General features: G+C 46.2%; 1 protein-coding gene across 1 annotated transcript in view; it reads left to right on the forward strand.

Annotated features, from left to right (window-relative positions):
* The window catches only part of CAMTA1 (calmodulin binding transcription activator 1), a 302,985-nt gene that overhangs the window by 233,991 nt on the left and 42,013 nt on the right, over positions 1 to 26,981 (forward strand). The window contains exons 6-10 of the mRNA XM_059830126.1: positions 6,281 to 6,434; positions 16,939 to 17,079; positions 19,424 to 21,279; positions 24,676 to 24,802; positions 25,543 to 25,677. Of these exons, the coding sequence (XP_059686109.1) occupies positions 6,281 to 6,434; positions 16,939 to 17,079; positions 19,424 to 21,279; positions 24,676 to 24,802; positions 25,543 to 25,677 (2,413 nt within the window). The remainder of the gene's footprint in view (positions 1 to 6,280; positions 6,435 to 16,938; positions 17,080 to 19,423; positions 21,280 to 24,675; positions 24,803 to 25,542; positions 25,678 to 26,981) is intronic.

Raw genomic sequence — 26,981 nt, forward strand, 5'->3', positions numbered from 1 at the left:
TCTGTTTGTATTCAGGTGTCATCGCCAGCACGTGGAGGACAAATCAGCATTTCAGCCAAGGATGCTCTTCGCAGGCTGGCTGTTAGGGACCTGAGAGCAGTGCTCCCAAGGAGCAAGGGGGATTTGCCCCTGTCACTGGTGTTGTAGGGATGGGACAGGTGTAGTTTGTTATTGGGAGAAACGTACGGGTTATCAAAGGACACCAGGAGCAGACAGAAGAAGGAGGATTAAAAAAGAAAATAACAAAAGGAATACCTGTACTTTTCTAATCCAAACCCTGCCCCATGCTGGCTCTGTGCCCCCTAGTCATTCTTTTGAGACATGAAATGTAGAACAGAGTACAACTACTTTCCTGATTACACTTTATCTTCCCTTACCAAGGTATTGAAGAGGAACTGCGGAGCACGTTATAAAGCATACAGCCCTATTAAATCTTGATTGCCTTTAAAACAATTGCAGGAAATCTCACTCTTATAATTGCACAAGGGTTGAAATAATTTTTTAGCTTTGCAAGCCCCTCACGATTCGTCGTTCCCTTGTTTGCAATACGTGGAGCTGTATCGGCCTGTCGCCAGTCTCTCATCTCAAAAATCAGTGGATTTAAACAAACAAAAAATCTCAAAAGGATTTGGGCTGAAAAAACTTGGAAAATGACTCTGTTTTGGAGTTGCGGGGTGACCTGTGGTATCCATATGGTGTAAATCCTGCGACTGCAGACATGGCCAGGATGGGGCGGTGGGGGAGATGGAGAGGACGGCCACCACCCCGGAGGGGACCTGCTGCTCCTGTGCCCAGGCAAGGACGATGGCATTTAGCAACTGCTCCTGAGCTGGTGCACATCAGGATGCTGATTTAACCAGGTTTAAAACCATATATGCCCTGATGTCTTTCTCTGCCTGGCTGACCCCAGGTGTCCTCTCCTCCTGAGGAAGCTTTTGAAGGGAAATAAGTTCCCCTAGCTCTTTCATGCAGCTGGAGCCATAGGATATAAGATTAGTTCGGAGACCTGTACAGGCTAAAATGGATTTCCCAGCAAAAGGGGTCTTGCTCTGCATCACGAATTCTGCTTTTGCATCTGGCTCTAGGGTCCCCCTCTCTTCGAGGTGCTCTGGTGCTGCAACTCTCAGGTGCCAGGGCTGTGCTATGTCTTTGTTAATCATCTCATTCTCCCTAATTAAACATGCCCACCTCAAGATAACTTAAGGCACTGGGTTGTGTGTTTAAAGTCAATGTTAGATTTATTGGTTTTTGCTGTTATTGTGAAAGATTAACATTCTAATGCATCAGCTACCAGGTTGATGTGTGGGGCAGGATCTCAATTAGAAATTAGTTCAAGGATAAAAAAATTGCTGGTATTCAAACCAGTAATCTTGTCCAAAGCTAGCATTTAGCCTCTGGAAAGGAAAAAATCCCACTACTTCTGTATCCATGTTGTGTATTTGTGCCTTGTACTTCAGGTATCCCAGGCTCCACTCTCAAACTATTAAAAATCCAGAGGAAACCCTCCAGATAGATTCTTCTGCTATTTGTACCAGTGTCGGTCATCTGCACCTCCATATGCCTGGGAATGGTGTCATTCCTTGGTTTGTTTTTAGATAATATATAGGTGATACACAGACACTCCCAGTACCTGTCTCCGAGTTACCTGTTGGTACTGAAGCATAGCATAACGGCAGCCTCTCAAAACCATGGAAGCCTTTTTGTATTATCTTTTTCTGGGTGATAATCTGTTATGTATTAATCCAGCCACCCCACGGTGATGGATGTGAATTATGTTCCCAGAAAGCTGAAATTCCTTTTCAAGCTTTTGGGTGGTTTGAGGAATACAAAGTAAATCTCATGAATGAATAGCTGTCAGAAAAGAAAAAAACCTTTTATAATTTCAGGAGTGAAAAGGGAGGGAGGGGGGCACAGGAGCTGTCTCTGCATCCCCCTGCCATGCTCCTCTGCTCCTTCTGCCCTTTTGCTTTGTGGTTTAGCTGTTAGGGCCGGAAAAGGCTGGTTTCACCTTCCATGTTTTTAATAATGCATAGTACTTTGCAAGTCTTGATACAACAGAAATAACGCAGGTACGCAGTGAAAGCAAGGGTGACTGGCCACACAGCGGAGCAGAGCTGTTGCTCCCAGGGCTGTATTTAGGGGTAATTTCCTTGCAGAGTGGCTGGGATTAAATTCACCGATGCTCATCCGTGAGGATGATTTATTTCCTTTCATCCTTCCAGCAGGGAGTACAAATGCAAAACTTCCAGTTCAGAGGTATTTTTCCAAATAAAATATCTTCAGTTGTGGACATCAGTGATTTGGTAGCCCCTGCCAGTGAGATTTAGCCTTGAGCTGATTGCCATTGCTGAGCAGCTGAAAGCTGGCCAGAAATGGCTTTTGATTTTTTTGCTTTAAAAAAACAAACAAACAAAAAAACCAAAAAAACCCAGAACCAAAGAAGTATGCTTTGGGTTGGGGACAGCAAGAAGTGAGAGGGTTTTTTTGTGGTTATCCTTCTCTGCCTGAGAAGGGAGACTTTCCTTTGTGTGGGGGACTGACTTTGGGTAGTGATGAGCAAGCAGAAGGTGGTTGCTGAAATGAGAGAAAGGTTTCCCTCATGGCCCTACCACCTTGGAGCGCTGGTGGTACCTGCCATTCCTTCGTCCGAGTATTATTCAGCCCTTCACAGGGTGGCCGTGCTTTTCCTTGCATTTCTGCCCTCCCTGCCTGTCAGAACTGAGAAGCTGGAGCAGCCCAGCTTGTTTCAGCTTTGTGTTTCCGCTAATGTGAAAAATACAAACATGGAGTGGGCTGGTGGAACAAACAATAGCTGATTTACTTGGTTAATTTAAATAGCGTGTGGTGGGTAGCGCTGCATCACTGCTCTGGCAATCGTGCTGGGAGGGAGGTCTGCAGCGCCATTACGTGCTATTATTACTTTCTGGGTAATGTATACATTTCCACTACCACATAGTTTTTCTCCTTCATTTTTCATGAGAACTGGCACTAGATTAATGGTTAAGCCATGGAAGAAACGTAACGCCATGCCAGTCTGATTTATTGACCACTTAGTGCTGATGAAGCTGCAAACAAGAGTCAGACAGATGTTGCAGCTGCATTTTTCTTTATCAAAACTAACAGCTTTTTATGTTTTTTTTAACCGCTTCTTGCGCTGTCTCCTGCTTACCATACAGCACCGGGGTACTGGAAAAAATTCCTCCACGACGCGAAGGAGACTCTGCTGAAGAGGCGGGCTAGAAGCCTCTGGTGCAGTGTGCTGAGGAGCCTTGCCCAGTTTAGGGACAGATGGCAGCAACTTTGACTCGGATGCGCGGGAAGCAGAGCAGCTCTGCAGAGGCTCTGGGCATTGACATTATGGGCGGCTTTCCGACGGGCGCGTTTCCAGAGCCATCGGCAGCCCGGTCCGGGGCTCCCTGTAGGACCTCCCTGCTGCCTAGGGGAAGGGCTTCTGCCGTGGCGTGTCCAGTGTCCTGGCACATTTCCCACATGGAAGTTACATTTGTAATTTTTCTTCTAGTCTTTCGCATCTCTCTTGTTCTACTGGTAGGTCTGCACAAAGAAATAGTGATTCTCTGCTGATTTACTTACGTATTCTCTTAATTTGTGTCATAACATTTCAATTACATACATATTCTCTTAATTTGTGTCAAAACATTTCAGTTTACTAGGTAAATTGGCATTCATGAGACTTGCCAATCTGAGGTCAACTTTTAGATGTAGACACAAGGAGCCAACCTGTTGGTTTTGTGTTTATTTTATATATAAAAATATATAAAAGGTATAAATTCCAGTGCCAACCTGCTGCTGAGGTCCATTTACTTCTGCTGCCATGAAGTTAGGAAGCCCCGTCATCCTGACTTGCCTGGTGACAAACAGGCACTGTCAGGCTGTGAAAAATACAGTTTATCCAAAACGAAGGAAGAAGCATCTGTGGAACTGCTAAGTCACCCAACGCCGTGGCGGCAGCGTGTCCTTGCTCTCTTCTTTGAAACTTCTCTGAGAGCAAGAGGTGTCTTTACACGAAATCTCTGAAGCATATTACTTTTTATTACTTCATCATCTAAATCACTAATTATGTTAAATTAGCTGATGAAGACTATTTGGGTGTGTAGGTAATCATTTTTATTATCCGAATCTTTTCTGAATTATACATGAGGACCGTAATGTTTCAGACCTCCCTGGTCCTAGTGGAAGCGGCTCAGCCACCCCATTAATTCCCTGGGAGTCTCAGCTGTCACCTCCATTGCCTTTAAAGGGTAAAACAGGAAGGCTGAAAGGAAACCATGGCTCCATTTTGCATGGTGACCTGAGGATTTGCACTGCGGTGTGGAAAGAGTGTGGTGTTCTTTGGCAGTCTCTCGTCTGGGGCAGAAGGTGGGCCCTGTGAAATGGAAGGTTTTGAATGCCTAAAAATTAAACATAGACAGTCCAGTTGTTTGTCTCCAGGAGAATCTCAGGAATAGAAGAGCAGGTGGTTTTCTTTGCTTTAGCACTTTCCAAAACTGCTCTGGAATAAGTTGTTGGCAGTTTCCTTGCCTCTTTCCTGTGCAATACAACTCTTTTTAACACCAGGCTCCAAGAACTTGATACTGCAATCTAGCAGAATCTTCACTGAAAATCACCCACTTGCAGTTTTCATTGACAGAGGGAGAAAAATGCAAGTTCCTGCTTGCATGTCTTCCTAACTTAAGAGAGCTTCTCCTCCAGACAGAGGGATGCATCTGGTTACTGGGGCCCTGATGGGTACCAGCGGCAAGGGGATGCAGACGGAGGGCACACTCTGTGGGGCTGCTCTGCTTGTCATGCTGCTGTACATGGTCACCACATGAAGGGGTGGCCCTTCAGCTGCCAGCACCATCTTGGCAAGCCTCGAGGAGCTGGGAGATGTGATCAGCTGCCCCCTCATCTTGGAGACGTGCAGGACGCTCCCTGCGTGCAGGGCGCATGAGTGGGCGCACGGTAACTGCTGCCAGGTGAACGCTGCCCTGCTTCTGCTGCAGGCTGGCTGCAGGTGCAGCTGCCCGGTATGCCATGCCTGGCCTCAGGGCTGCGTTTTGCCTGTCAGAAGTTACCTTCTGCTGGTCTTTCCTTTGTGCGGGTGTCCACGTAGTGCTCCAGCCCCCTGCAGCTGAGCGCTCCCATTAGCACAACCTTTGCAAACGAATGATGGCTTGTGTTCCCGCTCCTACTCAGAACAGGGCTCTCACAGCATTAATGAAACATTAGAGTTTTAATTACACTATTATCCTATTTATTTTTATAAATAATTCCAAAGCAGTCATTAAAGTTTGTGAACTTAGGAGTAAATGACTTAAGGGAAAGAAATCAGCTTCTCAATCTTGTTATTATCTATTGTACAATCTCCCTGGGACGCTGTTGGGAAACTAGCAGAGTTGTTTTCTGTTGCTGTTGTTAAGATGATTCATTTACTCGCAGGGTGGTAACATGCTGCTCAGCTCCCTACTTGAAACGCCTGTGTCAGTGGGACGGCACTGCAGTGCGTCAAAGCAGTGTTGCATCCCCTCTCTCAGCCCCCGTAAGAAGGTGCACAGGGAGAGAGGAGAGCGTTAAACAGCCCTGTGGGAGCAAGCACCTTGCAGTTTTTCTGCAGCCGTTCTGCAAAGGGCACGGTCTCTTCCAGTCCCGACCTTTTGCAGCTCACTATTTTCATTGCAAAGCTGCAAGATCTTCAAAAGACAAGAAATTTTGGGTCTGTTGGAAAAGACCCTGTCTGTAATACTGAGGCCATCTGTAATACTGTTTGTGAGCCTCCTTGGCTCTTGCCTCCCTCTTCCTGCTGCTGTGTGGAAAGCGTGGCTGTTATTGATATTCTCGGGTTAATTTCCGTGTATTCGAAATACCCCGATGTGGACCAGAACTGATGAAAGCATTGGATCAAACAGACCACAGGTCCCTTAAACCAAAAAAAAAAACCCAAATTATCTGCTGTTTGTTGCAACTGGTGTTTGCAGGACTCTTGCAAGTGTTCTGTGTTGTATGGGTTGGAAAGAAGGTTCACCCTGAGCACACAAGGGGAGCAGGAGAGTTGCAAGCAAAAGGTACTCAGGGTGGGGGGGGAAGCTCCATGCAAACTCTTATGCCTTGTCTTTTGGCTCCTCTTTTAAAGAACAGCTCTGATCTCGGGAAAGTCTGGTACATACTGGGATCTAATTATGGTGCTTTCTGTCATAGTTTTAATTAGGAAGGTAAATGCAGAGAGCCCTGAGCAGAAGGAAAGAGGCCCAACAACATAACTTTTGCTCTCCTCTCCCCACAGAACCCAGACATCGTGTTGGTGCACTACCTGAACGTCCCTGCTATCGAGGACTGCGGGAAACCGTGTGGCCCCATCTTGTGCTCAATAAACACAGACAAGAAGGAATGGGCAAAGTGGACAAAAGAGGAACTCATCGGACAGCTCAAACCGATGTGTGAGTATCTGGAGGCTTTTTTGCTCTTTTGCTTTACAAAGGGTTAATTTAGAGTACGGTATCTCTCACTGCCACCAACCCTCCCTGTGAAGCAGTCATTTGTCACCATCAAACTCAACTTGCATCTGCGGGCACTTTCTTTCTTCCCAATATTCAACACTTCTAGGATGCATGGTATAAGAGTTGCCCAGACTGTCCCAAAAAAGGTCATATCCCAAAAAAAGGTCACCTCCACACACTGGAAAGAAATTGTACTTACGGTCTTGCATCTTCAAACGCTGTTTGTAGGCACCTACTTGGTTGCAAAGAGACTTTGCAGTATTGGCAGGTAGGTTTCCCCCAAGGGCACTCCATGTTTGCGTGGTTCAATGTCAGATCGGAATGGGTTGCTGTTGTTTACAGCTGGACTCCATGGAGCTGAGTGTTTCAGGGTGGATATCGTTTACTACTGTTCTAAACTTTGCAGTCTAAAGAGAAGGCTGCTTAGATGTGCAGAGTGATCAAGAAGTTTGCTCTGCAAACAGGCAGCTCTGTGGAGTTCTGTGCATCCACCCTGGAATATATTTTCTTTCACATTGCGGTTACATTGTATGTCTTCCTCTGGAGAATACCTCCCTATGTGCACACAAACACCCTTTTGCAATGAAAGAGAGTTTAGGCATAAGGTGGGTCTGTAAGCAAGAGACAATTAACTGCAGGAGCCATAATACCAAATCTAGGTGCTTGCATCTGAGTCAACAAATACCAGGTCTGCTTTTCTCCCTCACCCCTGCGCCCAGTTGGATGCTGGTGTCCTGCCCGGCTTTCTGCAATTAGAGGTCACAGCCGTGAAGTACATTCTGATGTGTCTCAACCATCAGTGAAAGATCAGTCTCGCGCTGACCACAGCATTAGTAAACTAAGTTTGCACTGCTCCTTTGTTGCATCCCGAGCTCTGCAGGCCCATGTATTCCTTTTCCACGCAAAGTTGGAGGGCAGAAGACAAGCAGAAGAGAAGAGAGAAAATGACACATTTGCTAAACAGAATATTGCTCCTGGGACCGATAGCCTTAGACAGAAATTCAAGATGTTGAAGGTGTAGCTGAGACTGGACAAGTACCTTAACATTAAACAGGAGAGGAAGTGGCAGCCTGTTAAAAAATCTGCAGTGCATCAAGAAAATTACGTGAAAACTACAACGAACTCGCCATAAATTTAATAACACTTGGCTCTTTTATGTCTCAGGAGGGAAGAGTGAAATTCTGCACAATTATTCAGAGTATATATGCATGTACACGTCTCTGTTTATGGGTACATATCCTGGGAAACGCATCCTTAGAAATGCAGCTAAAATAAAAGCTTTAGATTCTGATCAGACCTAGAAAACAAAGAGGACACGGATAACCATGTTCAGGGAACACAGAGGGGCACTGCTCGCCAAGAAGCCATCAGATTTGGTTCCAGTATTGGGTGTGCCATGAAATTCTGGAGCCAAGCACATTAGTTTCATCACATTTTTGCATTAATCACATTCTTTCACAGACTTCACAGTTTGATTGCCTGATGTTTCCAAATCTCTCTGCCCTAAAGCACATTTGTCAATGACTTAATCAAAGCATGGTGCATGGTGTTGCTGGTGAAGTGACAGTCTCGCCCTTTTACCTGTTACGTGTTGCAGTTCATCTAGTTTTATTCCTCAGGACTTGGAAGCTGTGTGAGGTTTTTGTTGATTCTTTTGTTTTCTTAGTTGGCATTTTTCTTAAGAATTTCACATTTAAGACAAGTTAGCAGTGATACAGCTAGGGTGTGCATGGAAGGCGGAGGCCAAATGCTCTACCTGCAGGGAGGTTTTTGCATCCTGTTTCAGGCCATTGATGTCATTCAGAATTAGGAGGAGAAGCTGATGCTAGTTCTACCTTTGGGGGAAAATGCCTCCTCCTGGTCAGAGGCTAGTGACAGCATCCAGTTCTTGACTTGCTGAGAACAAGTGCTGTTTGCTCAAGTCCTACTCAGTCTGGACCAGAGTCAGGTATTAAAGCTTTTGACCTCCATCAGGTATTACAGCTTTTATATTAGAATCTAGGATAGCAGAGAGTCAGTGGTGTGGCAGCCAAAGCCTGGGAGCATGTTCTCTTGGCCGTGTGTGCCTGGAGAACTAAAAGTGATGTGGCAGATGGCTGGCAGGGAGAGAGGCATCGGTCTGAGAGTCCAAGCCAGACAAATATATCAAACTGTTTTTCCTGAAATGCAGAGAGACCCTGACTGCGATGAGCAGGGAGTTCACTCACATTTCTTGCATCCATAATTCACTCAGCTCCCTCTTCCTTCCCTGCTGCATCATCCCAAAGTCAGTCCAGGCTTCAGCAAGTGTTCAGCAGGCATCTGGGACAGGCACAGGCACCTAGTACCAGACTGCATCACCTCCGTGACCAGAGCAGTGCTCTGAGGTCTGGGCTGTTGAGAGGTGGCTCCTGGTCTTGAGGAAGACCGCTGCAAACCCAGAGCTTCTTGACTGGCTTCAGAGGTGTTTTTTCCTAATGCTGCGACTGTGCTTTGAGCTAGTGGTTGTGGATGGAAAAATACCTTTTCAGGCTGGCCACACAGCTCTGAGAGCTTTATGGAAACACCATTAACTTGTTCTAACATAGCTGGTCTGTGAACTAATTAAGAAACTGAAATTAACCCATCTGAACATCCATGAAAGGTAAACACTCACTGCAGATGCTCTGAGGATTTGGGTTTTTTTCAACATCTCCAATTGAGTTGACCTTAATCAGCCTGACTTCAGTTTTCGTGGCTTTGGATTTTTGGTTTAGTTCTGATATATTTGTCACCTGCCTTCACACTGGGACATCTATGACCTGACTGTCCTGTCTGGACTGTCACTGTTGGCTTGTCAGACCTCAGTTTGGCAGTCCTTGAGACTGAAGCAGACAAGCCTGGAAGGGCTGGATACACTTTTCATGACCTCCAGCAGGATGATTCCTCTCTCTTTCCAAGCTAGGAGACGGGGCGCTTTGTCTCAGGGGTGTAAGCGTGGTCAGGGAGGGCTGTAAAGCCTCCACTGAAACATCCTGCTGCTGATGGCAGACCTGTGATAACCTGACTGTCAGCAGCATCCTAACTGGTTGTCTGAATCAAACAGGTCATCATGTGTGTTGCTTCTGTACGAATGCAACCTTCCGGGACATTTGTGCAAAATGAATAGCGATAATAGATGAAAATTCTGCGGGAATGTTGTCTGAGACATCAGTAAGTCATTTCAGGATGCCTGGTATGAAGAATGGGCCTCAATTTGGCATTGCTTTCAATTTTTTCCCCCTCTTGTGCCCTGTTACAGTCTTGCTTTGAGATTTCTCTGAACAGATTAGCAGATGTCCTTAGAGGCATCTGGTGGTAAAAGCAAAATGCAGTGGCAGAATCCAGCACAGCAGAATTCTCTATATAAACTCCATATGATCAGCAAATTGTGGGCCAGCTCATGTTGGGGGTTTCTCCAAATCATCCCCTTTTGGCTTTCTCATCCCTCAGCTGGCAAAGTATGAGTTACAAGCTCACAGCTGGTGCTACATTGCAATCCTTGTTTAAGGTCCACTATAATTAAGAGCTATCTTTCTTTTGGAAAAAAGCTTTTTTCATTCCTCTGCTGCTTGGAAACTGATTGCTCCTGCTCGTGCCGGCTGCACGCAGCCACAGCTGGGGAAACTGGAGGTTTCATGTGGCACCCCTTAGACTTAACACCTTTGGGCACAGGCAGCTCTTGCCTCTCCCTGGAGTCACCGATCCTCTCTGTTCTGCCTGTGTAAATGAGACGATCTGGGGCTCTTGGAGGTGACCTGAAACTGCATCCCTGTGTTGTCACAACTGGAGAGGGCATTAAACACTTGTAGCCCAGAATGAAGTTTAAATAGCAATAATCGGCATTAATATGGTTTAAAGAACTGAGTTGTTGGGTATTTTTATCTTGACTTGAATTTATATTCAATTTCAGTAATTGTGTTTAAGGGAGTTTTTATATTTAATCTTAAAAGATCAGCTATACAAAAATGCTACATGGGATGATTTTTACCACTCCCCAGCTGGTTTGTCAGAGCTACAGAGTGACCCTCAATGGAAACTCAAGCTTGCCAGCTTAGTTCCAACTGATCTCCATGTAAAAAGTAACTTAGATTTTTTGAAAGAGTTTGGGTTTAGTAATGCAGATGTACAGTTTTGCTGGAATAGTATTTACATGTTATTATAATTGGCTGTGGATTTTTATTAAAAAGAGAATACAGTAGCAGGTGCTAGATAGGTTCTTATATCCTGCTGGCCTCTTAGACTTTGAGTGCCTCCCATTCATGTCAGCTGCATAGCCAGTTATCAGCCACCTGCTCAGTTTCTCACCTTCTCACCAAGACGCATCTCCTAACCCTTTCATTACTGCAAGTGAGGTGCTCCAAACATGTGTCACGTGCAAGAATTGCACCTTTCCTCTCCCTCTTATATCTGTAATGACCTTTATGTCCCTGGAGGAGATTGTTCCCATGCCTATATGGGCCGCTCCTTAGGAAACATGGTTTCCCTCACAGTCGAGTTGTACCTACTGTACAAAGTTCAACTTTGCCAAAAGAACGAAATTAGCAACCGTTTTTCACCTGGTGCTTTGGGCAGTCTTTCAACTGCACTTGTAGATACCCCAGTGAAATAATCCCAGAGCTGAAATTGAGTGCTGATAGTGATCCCGTAGGAACCGGGCTGTTAAAGGTAATGGAAGTGAACTTGAGGAAAGCCAAACCAAATAGTTTCCTGTCCCCCTAGAAGTTGGATATTAAACCCGATGCAGCAATTACAGAACCTCTCTGAGGATGCTGTGGACACACCAGCCTTTATTTTCCGTTCCTCCTTCGCATTTTATCTCCCCTCTTAGCATTCGGCTGTAGGAACTGTCAGACTCGATACTGGAGCATCTACTCAGGCGGCCGTCCTCTTTTCCTGGCAGTTCCACCCAAGAAGTTAGAAAACAGTAGCAGTTGTTCCATGTGGCTAGGACGGCCTCCGACCCCCCGACAGGCCCACGGTGAAGCCGTGGAGGCCGGTCCAGGGTTGTGCCCGCGGGAGGCCCAGCAGAGGAGTGGAAGTGCTGGACTTTCTCGCCTGCCGTGCTCAGGAAGAATTTTTTCCCCAAGCCGCCCAGCAAGATTTTTGCTAAAAGGCCCCAAAAAATTCGAACGGAGATCGGCTTGCGGGGGCCCTGCGGGGCCCGTGCGGGCGGGCAGGGGGCCGCCGCCCCGCCCGGGAGGCCACCGCCGCCGTTCCTTATCCGCTGGCGCCACCTGGCGGCGCGGGGCGGCCGCCGGCCGGGTGCCGTTCCCGGCAGGGCGATGGTGCCCTTGCGGCCCGGCGGAGCGGGGGGCGGGAATGGCGGGGCCGGAGAGCGGCGGTGGCGGGCTGGACGAGCGGCGGTGGCGGGCTGGACGAGCCCTTACGGCTGCGCTGGCTTCCTCTGGGCCGCCCAGGCGCGGGACTCCTCGCTCGGACGTGCTTTCGAGAAACACAGTCGGGGACGAGCGCCTTCGCGCTCTAATTACGCTACAGGCGCGTCCAGAGCTTAGCAAATCAGATCAGAAATTTCGGAAGGGAGCGGTCCAGCGATAGCAGCTTTGACCTGATTAACATTGTCAAAGGCAAGAACTCCTAGCGCGATCTGCTTTTTACTACAGGTGAGTACCGTGTAGGTGGCTGAGGAGAACAGTTTGAGGGAATTAGCTTCGGCACTGCTCTTTCAGGTGTGAGCAGCCTTGAACTTCAGGTGGCTGTAAGTAAAAATTGCTTTAGCAGTAAATAAAAGTCGCAGAAGTCTCACCCCGAGCAGCTTCAGAAGAGTCGCGTCCCTCTGGTCCTCTCTGAGGGTGATTGAACCACACGGACTTCCCACTTGCTATTAAGCATCCAGTTGCATCTGAGCAAACCTTCGAGGAAAGGTCTCGTTTTGGAAGAAAGACTTCTCTTGAAAGAATGGCTAAGAGTGAGACATCGCATGAGTCCTTACAAAAACATAAAATTCAGGAAGTGTCATGAAGAAACAGCAAATATGCAAGGTGATCTTCCCCGCCTGCATCCCCAGCAGCGAGGTTCAGGAAATCTTTCCTTCGTAACCAATAACGAGTGGAAGTGGAGGGCTGGAAAATCAAAGCTGAATTGTGTGTGGGCATCTGGATGCAAAAGGATAAATCTAATTAAAATCTCCTCCAGCCGAACTGAGAAATCAGAGCAAGGCCTTTACTTCTGTCAACACCAAAGTGGCAAAAATTGAAGGGACAAGGCTGCCATTTCCAATTGACCATTGCCATGGAAACAGCCTCCTGGTGTCAACAGTTGGTGGAGCCGGATGTAGGAAGCAAAGCGGGTTTTCATCCCCATCAGCAGGGCAGTAGGACAAAGGACCTGCTCACGCTACCGTCAGCACTTGTAGGATTTTTAAAGCGTTTTGTGTTGGTCAGGAGCGGCTGAGGGCAGGACTCTGATGCAAGGGTTTGCAGCGGGCCATCTGAGATACATCAAGAGGGAGAGGCAAACAGAAACCAGCTCTGTCAGTCTACCCAAGTTATCTGTTTCACGTGGGAGATGTCATCATTGTTACTCAAAAAACAAAAGACAGGCCCTTACCTGTCAAAATGGGGCAAAGCAACAGCACATATAGGGTATAGGGAATGGCTTCATTACGTAGCATACATATATGTGTAAGCTGTGTTGTACATATGTGATACAGAAGAGCAAAAGCTTTGGAATAGAAACAGGAAGTATAAAATGGATGAAGTGGGAAAGAGGAACGCCTAAGAGCATTCAGAAAGGGTGAAATGATCAGATTTAAATGCAGGAAGGTGTTTTAGGGACAAGTTTTGCTTAGGGTGGAGGAAACCACAGAGAGGGAAATAGTCAGGGATTTAGCCATTGATGGTGTTTGGTCTAGAGGGAAGGTGAGACAGCAAGGTAAGCTGGAGGTGATGGGGAGGAGGAAGATACCTGCAAGACTGGAGGACTGCAGACCTGGTAATTGTGGAGGCCTGAGTACTACAAGCAGTGGAAGAAGGCAGAAATAGCCAGGGTGTGGTAAGAAACCTGGACAATCATATTTTTCTGTGTGCGAGTTTCCTTTGGCTTCTTGAGCTGCCTTTTTCCTGGTAATCTAGATCATTTTTCATTCCTTTGCTCTTGATGGTCAGACAAAGTCCTGACAGTGCTAATGAACAGGGAGCCGCTGGGCCAGTATTGGAAGGTCATTTTTATTGTCTTTCCTTCAAAAGGGAAGAAAGAAAAGAAAGGTGTGAGCCCATGCTCCCAAAAAGGGATTGGAGGCATTTCTGCAAGGAGCAGCATTAGCACTCTGAATTGTGGACCTTCTCCAGCTTCACTTCTCTTCTTCAAACATGCAGTGAAATACCAGTAATTCTCCCTGGCTGCTCTGCCTGAATGCTACAGGCGCTGTGCAGCGGGTGCGTGGCAAGGAATATGTTGCTGCTGTAATGCAGCAGCTTTTAGACCCATTCGTGGTATAACTGGAAAGGAAAGTGTTGGAACAGTTCACAGCTTTCATTTTAAATTATAACGAAATGCAGGAGGACTCTGAACAGAAATCCAGATTAAAATACTTGCCAGAATTTCTGTCAAGTTTCAATCTTTCCTTTTTTTTGTGTTCCTACATTCGAGCTATATTTAATCAAATGTAGTTCTACAGTGGTTTCACTTTTTGAACCACTAAGAAACAGGAAGAGTGTGTGTGTGTATGCTTTTTATTAACCTTCCTTTCATAATGCACTTTCTTCCCTATAGAAATCTCCTTTCCTGCTGATTCATTATGTGTCAGGAAGCCAAGCGTGACATGTTAAAAGCCATCTTGATATATTTGGTATTCAGTACTAACAACTCACCAGCTCACAGGAGTTTTTCTTTAAAAGGGGGAGGGAGAAAATCTGTATATTTTATGTGCCAAGATAGTGGATAATTTGCATTAAGCATCCAGACATTCTTTTTTTGCAATCTGTCACCCTTCACTGGCTTTTTATTTTATAACCTTCATAACATAGAGGGAGCATAAGCACTAAAAAAAGTTGCATCACATGGACAGAAGCTGGAGCTGGAGCCCTTTAGGATCAGCTGGAGCAAGGCTAGAGAAGGACCTTTCTTCAGCAGCAATAGATCCACAATGGGACTTGGTTATACTGGAAGGACCTGAAAATAATAGGCATGGTACTAAAAGTATCCAGCTATAAAGCTGTATGTTATTTCTTAGCTTCCAGATCTCAGCTTGAATACCCAAACCATGAGATGTGATTCTCTTACCGGACTTGCCCCCTGTAATATGCTGCTCATCATTGCCCCCCTGTAATATGCTGCTCATTTAGCAGCAGTAGGGAGCAAACTCTGACATAGTGCTGTAAAATAGACTTTCTATACCTAGCAACACATGTGAGCTCACTTCTTTAGCAAAGCATTTCTGAAGTAATCAGAAATAACTTAATGCAAAGTTTCTCAGTAATAATTACAGTTCAGTAACTTTATATAGTATAGCTGAAAGTATTCCAAATCCATTACTGCATTTTAATCTTACTGTCAATGTATTTTTTGCAAAACTGGTTTTTGAACATCACTTATTAGGCATAACATCACATGTGACAGAATAATGTACCTAGAATAATAAAATGAATGTGAGTGGAGATAGTGAAGCAGTAAGCCTATATAAACTTAAAATTAGACATAATAACAGATACTGAGTGTTAAAAGGAAATTCAAAATTGTGAACGTACTAGAAAGCAAAATCTGTTGGGTACGATAACACTAAATGTGGTTGTCAAGCAAGCATAGAGGGACTCATTACTGAACTAACTGCAGCACTTTAAATAGTGACATGAGGAAGAATACTTGTAAACCTTATTTACAATATTTCTGCAAGTTATCCGGCCCGGCCAATAAATATATGAATTCCATAATATAAAACTAGACCAAGATGAGATGCTGTTAGGCAAAGTAACAGCAGTGGGTGATGAGGCAACACAGCAACAGGTGATAAAAGCAATAAAACTGCTTCACAGAGCAGATGAAGGAACTCTGTTCCACCAGCTGCTTATGACATACCAAATAAGCAGCATCAAAGCGGAGAATAGGAGATTCACGTGATATCCTGCCTCTTTGACAACGGTCATTAGCTGTCATAAACATGCCATCATTTGCTTCTGATCTTCTTGCCTGAAGCACCTTACAGCTTGCTGCTCCAGAGTCTGCAGATACTTCTGGCCAGATAGTGATTATCAGCCTGATATGCTGTTGCCAGCTTTTCATGACCTCACATCAAGGACCTTGACCATGCAGGGATCTGTGTATTTAGAGCTTAATCCTACAAAGTTGAAGTCCATGGGACTTTTAACTTTGATTCGGTATATTCTGGTTAAGGATTTTAGAATACAACATGCAAGGAACATGCTTTGCCTAGAGAATGACAAAGACTCTCCTGAAAAGAAGCAGCTCTTCAGGCCTGAGCTGCCAGGCACAGGGACATCTTGGAAATGATGTTGCCACCAACCAGCACTTTCCAAAATCAGCAAGTGAGCTCTAGTGCACACAACGGATAAATAAATAATATGCACGTATAAATTGCCTAGAGAGACATTAAAGGAGACAGAAGATGCTTTGAGTCAGTTATTATGGAGAAAATATTTTATAAATGCTATTTCTATTGTAAGTCAGGTTGAGAACATCACTGTTAGGTGAAATTTTGCGTCTAAAAAATTCTGAGGGGGAGCCTTTATTCATATAATTTATGTGCATGCAGTTTAGACTTCTTATTTAAATAGCTAACAGGTCAAGAGAGTTCCCAAGAAGAGAGACCTTCAGTTTGCAACACGTTCTGCCATGTCGCCTCCTGTCCATTTTCCCAAATTACTAAAAAGTTGTCCAGGTGAGGAGCTATTCACACAGTGTCTGTTACTAACTCCCAAAAAAATGAGTCAGTCTTCACTGCTACCAGCCAGGATCTGACAATGAAGACCTGGCAAAAGGTGTGTATTTGCCATTATACTGGCGTATTTTTGGCTGATGATTTTATTATAAAACTAACTAATTTTGTTTTCATATTAGACAGAAAAAGATTCCAGAATGCTCCTTGGAATTGTACTGTTTTACTTCAGTGAAACAGAAGTATTTTGTTGCTTTCAGGTTTTTAATGAGGGTTACATGAACTATGCAGATAGTCCATACAATTTTTCAGCTTAGTTAGAGAGCCACTATTAACAGCAAGCTGAAATAGAGAAAGATATTCTACTGAGTTTTTTTTTTCTCTATACCTAATCCAGGAATTGCATTTGGAAGCCTATGGATATCAGGGAGCAGAGAATAGTAAACCAAAAACCATTACTGTTGCTTTTTATAGGTCTCCTTCAGTTCTGACAAAAGCAGGAATGGGTTTCTGCTGTTCTTTTGTTGTGGCTTTTGATGGTTTCTGGCGTGTTTTTGAAGTTTCTGATGGGAAGTTTTACTGTTCTCTTTGCAGTTCATGGCATTAAGTGGACATGCAGCAATGGAAACAGTAGTTCAGGGTTCTCAGTGGAACAGCTTGTGCAGCAGATCCTCGATAGTCACCAGACGAAACCGCAGCCTCGGACACATAACTGTCTCTGCACTGGTACCTTGGGTGAGTACCTTGGGGAGGGCACAAAATGATCGCAGCTTAATCCAGACTTGGAGTAGGGTTTGTAGTACTGAAATGCTGAAAACACTGTATCATGAAACGATGAGATACAACAAACTCAGAGGTGACAGAAGAAGTCTTGAGCATAAAAAGATGCAGCTGGAACTTCTGGAAAAAATGTCAACACTTTGTAATGTGCAAGTTTTAATAAATGCTCTTTATATGTGACCTGCTCAAAAAGGCATATTCTCTTCTACATGCTCAGATTTTGTTACCGAAGCCTCAAAATTTGATGTTCTTCCAACTTCACCCTCTGAACTCCTTGCCCTGCAGTCCACTTCACTGAAGAAAATGGGCTCAAGTGGTTAATTACAAGGTATCACTGGGATAAGACAGGTTTTATTTAGGTATCATGAAAATACAGGAGATTTCTTTCGTGTTAAAGAAGGCGGCTTTGTTTTGAGTGAGACTACGACAGCAAGAAACAGCATTCTTAGTATTAGCATTTTATATAGAGTGGGAAGCTGAGTGATTCACTTTTCCAACTCATCTGCTTTATAGCCACTCCTTCCTAGTACTTTGGTCAAGTAAAATATATAACACATTAATTAGTCTTTAGCAAAATTTATAAAGGAAAGCTGTCAAGGGGCTTATTTTTTTTTCTTTTTTTGGACAGTTGCATTATACAGTCAAGATTTAAGTAAGAATGATGACCTCTGAAATACCTGAGTTTGGATTAAAATTCAACCCTTAAGGCTCAGCATTTGATCCAGGCTTGCAGATCTGAACATGAATCCTTTTATTCTTCCCTTTGATGTTTTGTCTTGTGCTAAGTCTACTGCATGCTTTTTAACATAACAGTATCGCTTTGTTTTGTAACAGCTTGCACATTGACACATACGTTCCCAATTCCTTACTGTTATCCGCAAAGACGGCAGCGTGAAAGCCTCTTCCTTGTTCCTGTTCATCTCTATACCTAGGAGAATAGAGAGATTTAACATTGCATTTAGTCTCAAAAGCACTGTCCTGAACTACTTTAAGCGACCTGATTCAAATCTTGAGCACATAATAGAGAAGTTTCCCTTCAAGGGCAAGGAACAAAAGATTTAGCACGTTGCAGCGGCTACACAGATGCTTTATGTTACCCAGAATATGGCATTTATAATTGTAGCCGTTAGCTATAAGGAGGAGGTTTCTTTCCCCCTTTCGTCATTATGCAGTATCATAATTAATGTTCTTACCTCATTCTAGGGAAAATGAATCAATTAAGAAAAGAAACATCAAAAATTCATGGCCTGTTCTTCTTTAAACAACAAAAGCAGCCCCTGCACCAGAGTTTGTGGCTAAAATGCCTTTGCAGACAGAATTGCTTACTTCATCCTACCTGATTTCTAAGCTCCCAGGAACTCGGGTGATGTTCATATTCTGTCGGGCCAGTAAAGGCACCAGCTGGCTGAACTCCATGGAGGGTTGTCTTCTGGTGACCTTTGCTTGAGTGTTCTTCAGCCGCTCCAATACTAATTGTGTGCTCTGCGTGCGACCTCTCAAAGTACAAAATGTTTATCTGTCAGCACGTGAACAGCTTAGAACAAGAGAAACGCATCACCATCCTTATGGGAGGGAAAGCTTTCTTTGTGCTGGCTAATGTACTGCTTCTTTAACAATTTGATTGGCAGCTGTAATAGACACAATGATGACAAGAAGATAAGGGTTGCAATCTAGGCAGCAGGGTGATGCCAGGGACAGGAGCATGCTATGGCATCTGTCACCTCCAGATTACCAGTCAGCATGCAGCCCACGAGAGCAGTTGTCAAACCACCCGACATCAGCCAGTGTGAAGAGCTGAGCATCTGTGTCGCAGGGGGCTGAGGTCTTGTCCATGGTGCAGATGAAACAGGGCCTGCGAGGCGGAAACCCTCTGCCACAGCTGACAGCGACAGCCCTCGCTTTGCAGACTTTGCACTGAGATCGGGCACGTTTAAATAACTCCGAAACTTGTCATAGATGCCGATTCCGCTCCTCCTAACGTACGGTCTGATGGGTCAGGGAGGAAGGGGGTAGGGTGCTATATGGGATGAGGTGAAGGGTGCACACACGCCTGTTTTGAGGTTGCTGTCATTGCACGCAATGGATCTGTGCATTAGATGGAAAGGGAGCTGTCAGTCTGGCACTGGCGAGAAATTAATTTTACTTCCAAGGTCTCTCTTGCTGTCTCGTACATGTGCTGACTGTCATACACACACGTGCGTAAGCACAGATCTCCTTTGCTACAGCCATAAGATATGCAACTAGCATCATCTTAATTTTGTATTTACTGAGTGGCAAATGTTGTTGTTTTCTGGCACAGGGGCAGGAAGCAGTGTGCATCACAAGTGTAACAGTGCCAAACATCGCATCATATCACCAAAGGTCGAACCAAGGACAGGTGGGTACAGCGCTCATTCAGAGGTACAAAATAACGATGTTTCTGAAGGCAAGAACGAGCACAGCCATGGCAAGGCCTCCAGCCGAGAGAAGAGGAACGGCAAAGTGGCGAAACCAGTGTTGCTCCATCAAAACAGCACTGAGGTTTCTTCCACCAACCAGGTGGAGGTCCCTGACACAACCCAGAATTCTCCTGTGTCCATCAGCAGTGGATTAAATAGCGACCCGGATATGGCGGATAGCCCGGCTGTCACTGGTGTGTCCAGTATGGCTGTAGCATCAGTTATGGGAAGCTTGTCACAAAGTGCCACTGTATTTATGTCAGAAGTCACCAGTGAAGCTGTGTATACCATGTCACCCACCTCTGGCCCAAATCAACACCTTCTGTCCTCAGATGCAGCTGCACAAGGACTGGTACTTGCTGTGAGTTCAGATGGACACAAATTTGCTTTTCCAACAACCGGCAGTTCAGAGAGCTTATCAATGCTACCCAGCACTGTCTCTGAGGAACTTGTGCTCTCCACAACTTTAGATGGAAATAGAAAAATTCCAGAAACCACCATGAATTTTGACCCAGACTGTTTTCTTAACAATCCCAAGCAAGGGCAGACTTATGGTGGAGGAGGTATGAAAAGTGACAGCATCAGTACCAACATAAGGCAGTCACCCACAACAGAACGTAGCTTCAACTTCAATACAACCCTCACAAAAGAAATTAAAACTGAGGACACATCTTTCGAACAACAGATGTCCAAAGAAGCATTTTCCTCCACTTCTGCATCTAACGCTCTCACCCTCACTACTGGTTCAGGTTTGCTTCCATCTGGTGGAGGTCTGAGCCCAAGTACCACCCTGGAGCAGATGGACTTCAGTGCCATTGACTCCAACAAGGACTATTCTTCCAGCTTCAATCAGACTGTCCAGAGCCCTCACGTTCATCAGACCCCTTCCCCCAGCTTCTTTCTGCAGGATGCCAGCAAACCTCTTCCCCTTGAGCAAAACACTCACAACAATTTGAATGACACAAATGGCTCATTTGTGAACACGTTAGGAATCCCCAGTGTGAAAACAGAGTCCTCGTCCCAAACCACTTCCAACTGTAATGGCACAGTGGAAACCAGAATAGAGTCCACCTCTTCTCTCCAGCTCATGCAGTTCCAAGCAAACTTCCAGGCTATGACTGCAGAAGCTGAAGTTCCCATGGAGACCTCCCAGCAGGCAGAAGGGAATGAAAATCTACTTAAATCAGGGGATCTTCAAGCCTGCAGCACAGAACACTATTTGCAGCCTGAGGCCAATGGGGGTATCAGGAATGGGAACAATCTCCCTATTCTCCAAGGAAACATGGTACAAGGACTCTATCCTGTGGCCCATCCCAGCTTAAATAACTCCTCCAACATGGAGCTTAACTTGGACCACTTTGACATCTCCTTCAGCAACCAGTTTTCTGATCTAATTAATGATTTCATATCAGTAGAAGGTGGGAGCAACGCTCTCTATGGACACCAGCTGGTGTCGGGTGACAGTGCCGGACTGTCTCAGCCTGAAGACAGTAACAGAGCAACCTACAACCAGGCTGAAATGTGCATTCCTTGCTGCAGTCCTCAGCAAGCCAACATGCAGCTCAGCAGCACAGAGAACGGAGCCAGCACGATGGCGTACATGCATGTGGCTGAGGTGGTCTCAGCAGCTGCGGCACAAGGCACTTTGGGGTTGCTGCAGCAGAGTGGGCGCTTGTTCATGGTGACAGATTATTCACCAGAATGGTCTTACCCTGAGGTAAGTCTAGGGCTTTTACTCATTACCATTCACTCTTTTATCTTCCATTGTTTTGTTAATAAGGGCTCCCAAGAACTGTTTTGTTAAATCTGTGGCAAGGCTTTTAAAATATTTCTCTTAGAAGTCAGAGCATCCAAGGCCATTTGCATGTCTGAGTGTACTTTTAATTAAGCATTTCATTACCCTGACAGGGCCCTTTCTTCAGTTAGGAAGCATCTGAACAGAAATGTTTGGTTTCATTGAAAAGCAAAGTATTTCCCACATGATGGCTTCATGGTGCTACCTAGCCATGTTAGAGCAATAGAGTTTGGAAACTGGAGCTGACCCTTAAATCTGTCTTTGATGTTCTTAGTCGACTAACTCCTTACCTGCATTGCCTTAATGGGTTCAGCATTTACTTCCATCCCCCAGACTATCCAAAATCAGTTGCATGCACAAGTTAAAAACATCAGCAGCACAGACTTTTCTGATATGAAGGAATGCTGGAGGAAGAGGCTGTTTTGAGCCAGTAATGGAGAGGCAGGTTGTTTTGAATTAAAAAAAAAAATGGTCCTTTGTGTTTCTGTAACACAAATTTGGAGCACTGTTGTATCTGTTACCTTACAGAGGTGTGTAATAACTGCTCAGGAAAAGATCTCTCTATTCCTGTTGACTAGTGCTATCTGATTTTCAGTCCTGTAATACCACCCCCAGTAAGTGTACATCTGATACCGCTGGATGGCAAGTTTGCTAGTGGATGAGGCAGCAGAAATATGCAGTAATAAGCAGATGAGGTGGCTTCACCTTCAGCTGAATGATCCTGTGACAGCTCCAGCCCATGGCGTTACAGGAGCAGGTGATGAGTTGGTATTCAGGGCCTCTGAGAGTTCACATACTCTGCAGTATGGGACTTGGTGTGAAAACATGGGTGTTCACTCTGCAGATGGAAAGAAACTGAGGTTGCCAGCATGCAGGAATGGCCAATGGGCACTGATGAAAAGCCTCTTTCAGGAGTTTTTGCCCTCCATTTAGTTGCTCTCTCTCCAGGCAAGTCCATCATGGCCAGCAAGGTGGTGGTGCAGGGTCAGGCACAGTGAGCAGGTGAAGGCATCCCACCACTCGTTACAGCCTCACCCACCCATTTGCACAGTCTGCAGCTGACAGGGAAATCTGGGTCTGACAAGGGCAGGAGATGCCCAGGGGTCTCACAGCTGCCAGCTGCCAAATCCAGAGTCCTCTCTAAGAGACTAGGTGGTCACTGATTATCTACCACTCACCACCAGCTGGAGTTTACCTTCTCTTGGTCTTGGTGGAAAACTGGGTCTGAATGCTGGTCTTCTGCTTCTCTGGAGTATAATACAAGCTGAAGTGTCAGCACTGTGGTGGTCACTACCAGTGCTATCTAACTGACTGGTTAACATGGAACAATAATGCAATGATGGTCTGTTAGCAGCTGAACCCAGTTAGGCTTCATTTGCAAGAAGCACAGTATTTCGGGGGCGTTTGGCAATGTTGGGCTACAGATACTGCTTCTGCCGTACCTGTTGTCCAGACAGTCAGTCTGACTCTCTCTTGCTTGCATAGAAGGTCCCAAAAATCAAAAAAAACCCCTAACAGCAAACCTCCAGCCTTCCTGGTGCAAATCTTTCTTTTTGGCTGATACCATGGAAACCTTTTTTTTGTTATCCATTGCTACAGTAATTAGTTGTTCGACTCCTGCTGGCAGAGCTTGTTTTGCATCTGTTTTACACAGACCAAAGGCCTAATCCATCTGCAGAGACTCAGCAGAACGTTTGTCAGAACCAACACAGGTCCAGGATTGCTTTCTGCTTGCGTGGATTCATACCTGGAGCTTCAGGTTTTGATTTGCAAGCAGCTCAGAGCGATACCCCAGCTATACGTTTTCTTTATGTGCTAAACGGTGTTTGCTGCTCATGTTGTGAACCCGGGAGGACCAGACAAGTCACCAGCAGCGCTGCCTCTCCAAGCGAATCCCGCCGCAGGTGGAGGGGTTCTTGGGACCCGGCACTGCTGGCTTGGCACGGGGCTGACTTTGGCTTCCCGGGGCGGTACCGCTGTCGCCCGGCAGACATTTGTAAGCCTCCCCCGCAGCGGGACCTGTGTCCCGGCTCTGGCGGGGGGGCCGAGGCCGCCGTGGATCCGCCTCCCGAGGGCGGGCAGGCCGCGCTCCCGCCGGCGGCCGCCCGAGGGCAGCACGGCCGCGGGGAAGGGGAGGGGAGGGACGGGGACGGGGACGGGGACAGGGACAGGGACAGGGACGAGGCCCCCCGCGGCCGCAGCCGGCGGGGGTGACCTAGCGGGTGCAGGGCCCGGCAAGGAGCAGGGCGCTCTCCCGGCCTCGCCTGGGCGCTGCCGCGTCCTGGCGCCGCTGGGGTGGCCGCGGGTGCCCCCCTCCCAGCTGGGCCCTTGCTGTCCCGGGCGGAGGCGCCGGGACCCGGCCCTGCTCCTGCAGCTCTGAGCGTGGACGGTGGTGCATTTCCGCACCAGCGGGAGAGGCGGACGCTACAGAGGTCCCTTGGGTCCTTCCCGTCCCCAGCGCGTGAGCCTGAGGGAGCCTGGGCAGGGAAGCAAGGGGAGAGGTCCGCGACAGGCTTGGCCCGGGGCGCCACAGCTGTGCTCGAAGCATCTCTCTGCAAACAGAGCCCCGTTCTGGGTCACCGTGCTGTTGTCACACCTCCTTATTTAACCCAAGTGCCCAGTACCCAGAAAAGCGCAAGTTGCGTGATTGCTTTTTTTAGCTGAGATCTTCCTACATCACGGTCTGTGAGATTCATAGTCCAGCTCCTCTCGTGCTTCCAGTTGTGACTTCAGAGGCGATGTGTCACCTTTTGTGTCCTATACACCGTCTTCCATCTATGTCAGCAGGGCCAGGGCGGTGATGGCAAACGTGCAGCACGCTTGCTCTGATTGACCTGTGGCACTTTTCAGTGGCAAGGAGACAAGTCTGGAGCCTGCGCAGGCAGCAACGAAGAGGCGATGGTGGGCATGGCACACCCAGAAGTTACCAAGAGCTGCCTGGTGGGAGGGATGTCTGGCTTGCAGCATTGATAAGGTTTGCCATTACTGGTCTCAGAGCTGGCGAGTGACCCAAGAAAGGCAGGCGGTCTGCAGCGAGGGTTACACTGGCAAAGCATGGGACTTAAGTGTATGCGCAGGAGCAGGGAACAGAGCAAGTGAAGAGAAACAAAGATGCCTTACTGTAGAATACTATTTGCATTTCTCCCACAGTGGTGGGAGACTGGGGTGTCGGTGTTGACTGGTGCCAAGGATCTGTGTTAGCTTGGCTCTTCTGTTAGCCCTCATGATGCTATTTGCCATTCAGGCATTTCAGTGCATGGTCCTCTCTGGGGATGGCTTCTTCTGTAATGCCTTCTTTTTCCCCTCTTTTCCTCACAGGGAGGAGTAAAAGTCCTAATTACTGGTCCATGGCAGGAAGCCAGCAATAATTACAGCTGTCTGTTTGATCAGATCTCAGTGCCTGCATCTTTAATTCAGCCAGGGGTACTGCGCTGCTACTGTCCAGGTAAGGAACACCTTTCTCCTAAAGTTGGTGGTTTCAGAGCAAGTTCTTAGCCTAATGGTGTCATGTATATGTCTTGACTAAACTCGTGGACCCATTGTGAAAGGTAGTGCATGAACATCGAGAAGCTTTTCCTTTTTCTTTGACCTATTTAGTGTGAGAACAGCAATTTAGGATCTTGATGCATCACAACAAATAGTATTTAGAAGCTCTGAATTAGCTTTAAAATAATTATTTGAAATAAAATAATTCTAAGCATTTCTTTAGTTTTGAAATAGTAGAATAAAGAGCAACTGTTATTCAGGGGTGCACTCGCTGCTCTGCTGACTCTTAATTTGCCTATATTCTGCACTTTGTCCTTGGTACTTTCAGGATGAGAACACCTCCAACCTCCCTGCAGAGATTTGCAGTAGTGCTGGCCTCAGCTTCATTGTTAGGCCCCAGCTTCCCACTGGAAATGCAGTGAGGCTGGTTAATCTTTAGGAGCACATGTGATTCTGCCTCCTGCCAAAACAACCATTAGATGACTCTGAAGCTTACAACCTTCATGTTTGAAAATACAGATTGGCATTTTGGACTCTTCAGTTATCTAGTCACAAAAATATTGTCAAACGCCCCCCCTCTCCTCTCACTGCATCTGCTCTCAGCCTGCCGCTTAGCACGTGGGGAGATCAATAGAATAATACCTAGCCATGCATTTCTGCGGGGAGGTTTCCGTCTTACGACACGCTCTTTCCTTTTAGCTCATGACACTGGGCTCGTGACTTTGCAAGTTGCCTTCAACAATCAGATCATCTCCAATTCCGTGGTGTTTGAATATAAAGCCAGAGCTCTGCCAACCCTGCCTTCCTCCCAGCATGACTGGCTGTCCTTGGATGGTAAGAAGCTTAAAATATTCTTTAATAAAGCTCACCAAATGGTAGGACTGTGAATGGAAGGAGCAGCTCCTGGAGTGGGGGAGGGACGTAGAGGGGCAAGTTTGTGCTGTGGGGAAGGTGTGTTGCATAATTAGTCAAAGTCCTCATGCTGAAATTTCTTATTAGTTCTTTTGATGTGAACAAAATGTGGCTGCATTTGATGGGAAGGAGACAAAGGGGTGTTTTCTTTGTCTGAATAGAAAGCTAATTGTTTCCCCAAAACAGGGACTAACTACCCAGTCCCTAGCAGGAGAGGAGCATCTACCCAGCAGTTGTCTTCCCTGAGAACTCTGAAACTTGAGCTTGTCTAGAAAAATGAGTATTTACATAAGCAGAAAGTGGGAAGGTGGTGAGACAATTTAAGGAATGAGGGGATTTTAGTCAGCCACTGCTGTGATGTCCACATCCCACCTCATTACCTAGGAGTTACCAAATGGGGCAGATACAGATTCTGTGAAACACTTGCAAGTCTCAGTGCCAGAGCAGTCTGTGCTAATGGCAAGCCAGACATGCTCTGGCACATAACAGCCACAGTCAGTCTTTTTAGACTCGTAAGAGCATCCCTTGTGCCTCACAGGGATGAGGTGGACACCTTAATTAGCTCTTAGCCAAGCAGTTGGCAGAAGAATCCATGATTGATCAGAACAGATCTCTGGTACCAAAATGTTACACCGAGGGATGGGAACACGAGTTCTGGATTTGTATGGCAATTGTGCATGCAAGTTTTAGGCTCAGGTTTGCCTGGTAACCCTATCCCCCCCAAAATGCATTTTATAAAGGAGCAAGATGAGAAGGATAGCAGGGGAACTTAGGAGCCTGAAACATTCATTTCCCTTCCCGAGTGCGATTGCTAGAGAAATGCAGAGTCCAACTCAGGCCAAGGAAATGCAGGGAAAGAGCTGGTTTGCATGACACACTGGGAAAGGACCAGTAATACAGATTTGAAGCACGTGTTACTGTGTTGTTGTTATTATTTTATACCTTTGATGGACATGGCAAATACTTAGAACTGTTTTACTTTAACTGGAGAAAGTTTTGAGCTTAATTCAGGCCAGCTCCATGTCAGTGCAGGCAGGTGGTGTTTGAAAGGTTTTTGGTGGGCTCCCTCGTTCTGTCTGGGAAGCCCTGACAGGAAGAGCTTTCTTCATTAAAGCATTCATTAGAAGCTTTCTCCATACCATTAGCAGCTGTGAGCCTGGGGACTAGTCATGTAGGTCAAATCTGAGCACCCTGACAGTGCTGATGAGAGCATCCGCAGTTCATCT

This window comes from Gavia stellata, chromosome 27 (assembly GCF_030936135.1).
Source record: "Gavia stellata isolate bGavSte3 chromosome 27, bGavSte3.hap2, whole genome shotgun sequence".
NCBI classification, from domain to species: Eukaryota; Metazoa; Chordata; class Aves; order Gaviiformes; family Gaviidae; genus Gavia; species Gavia stellata.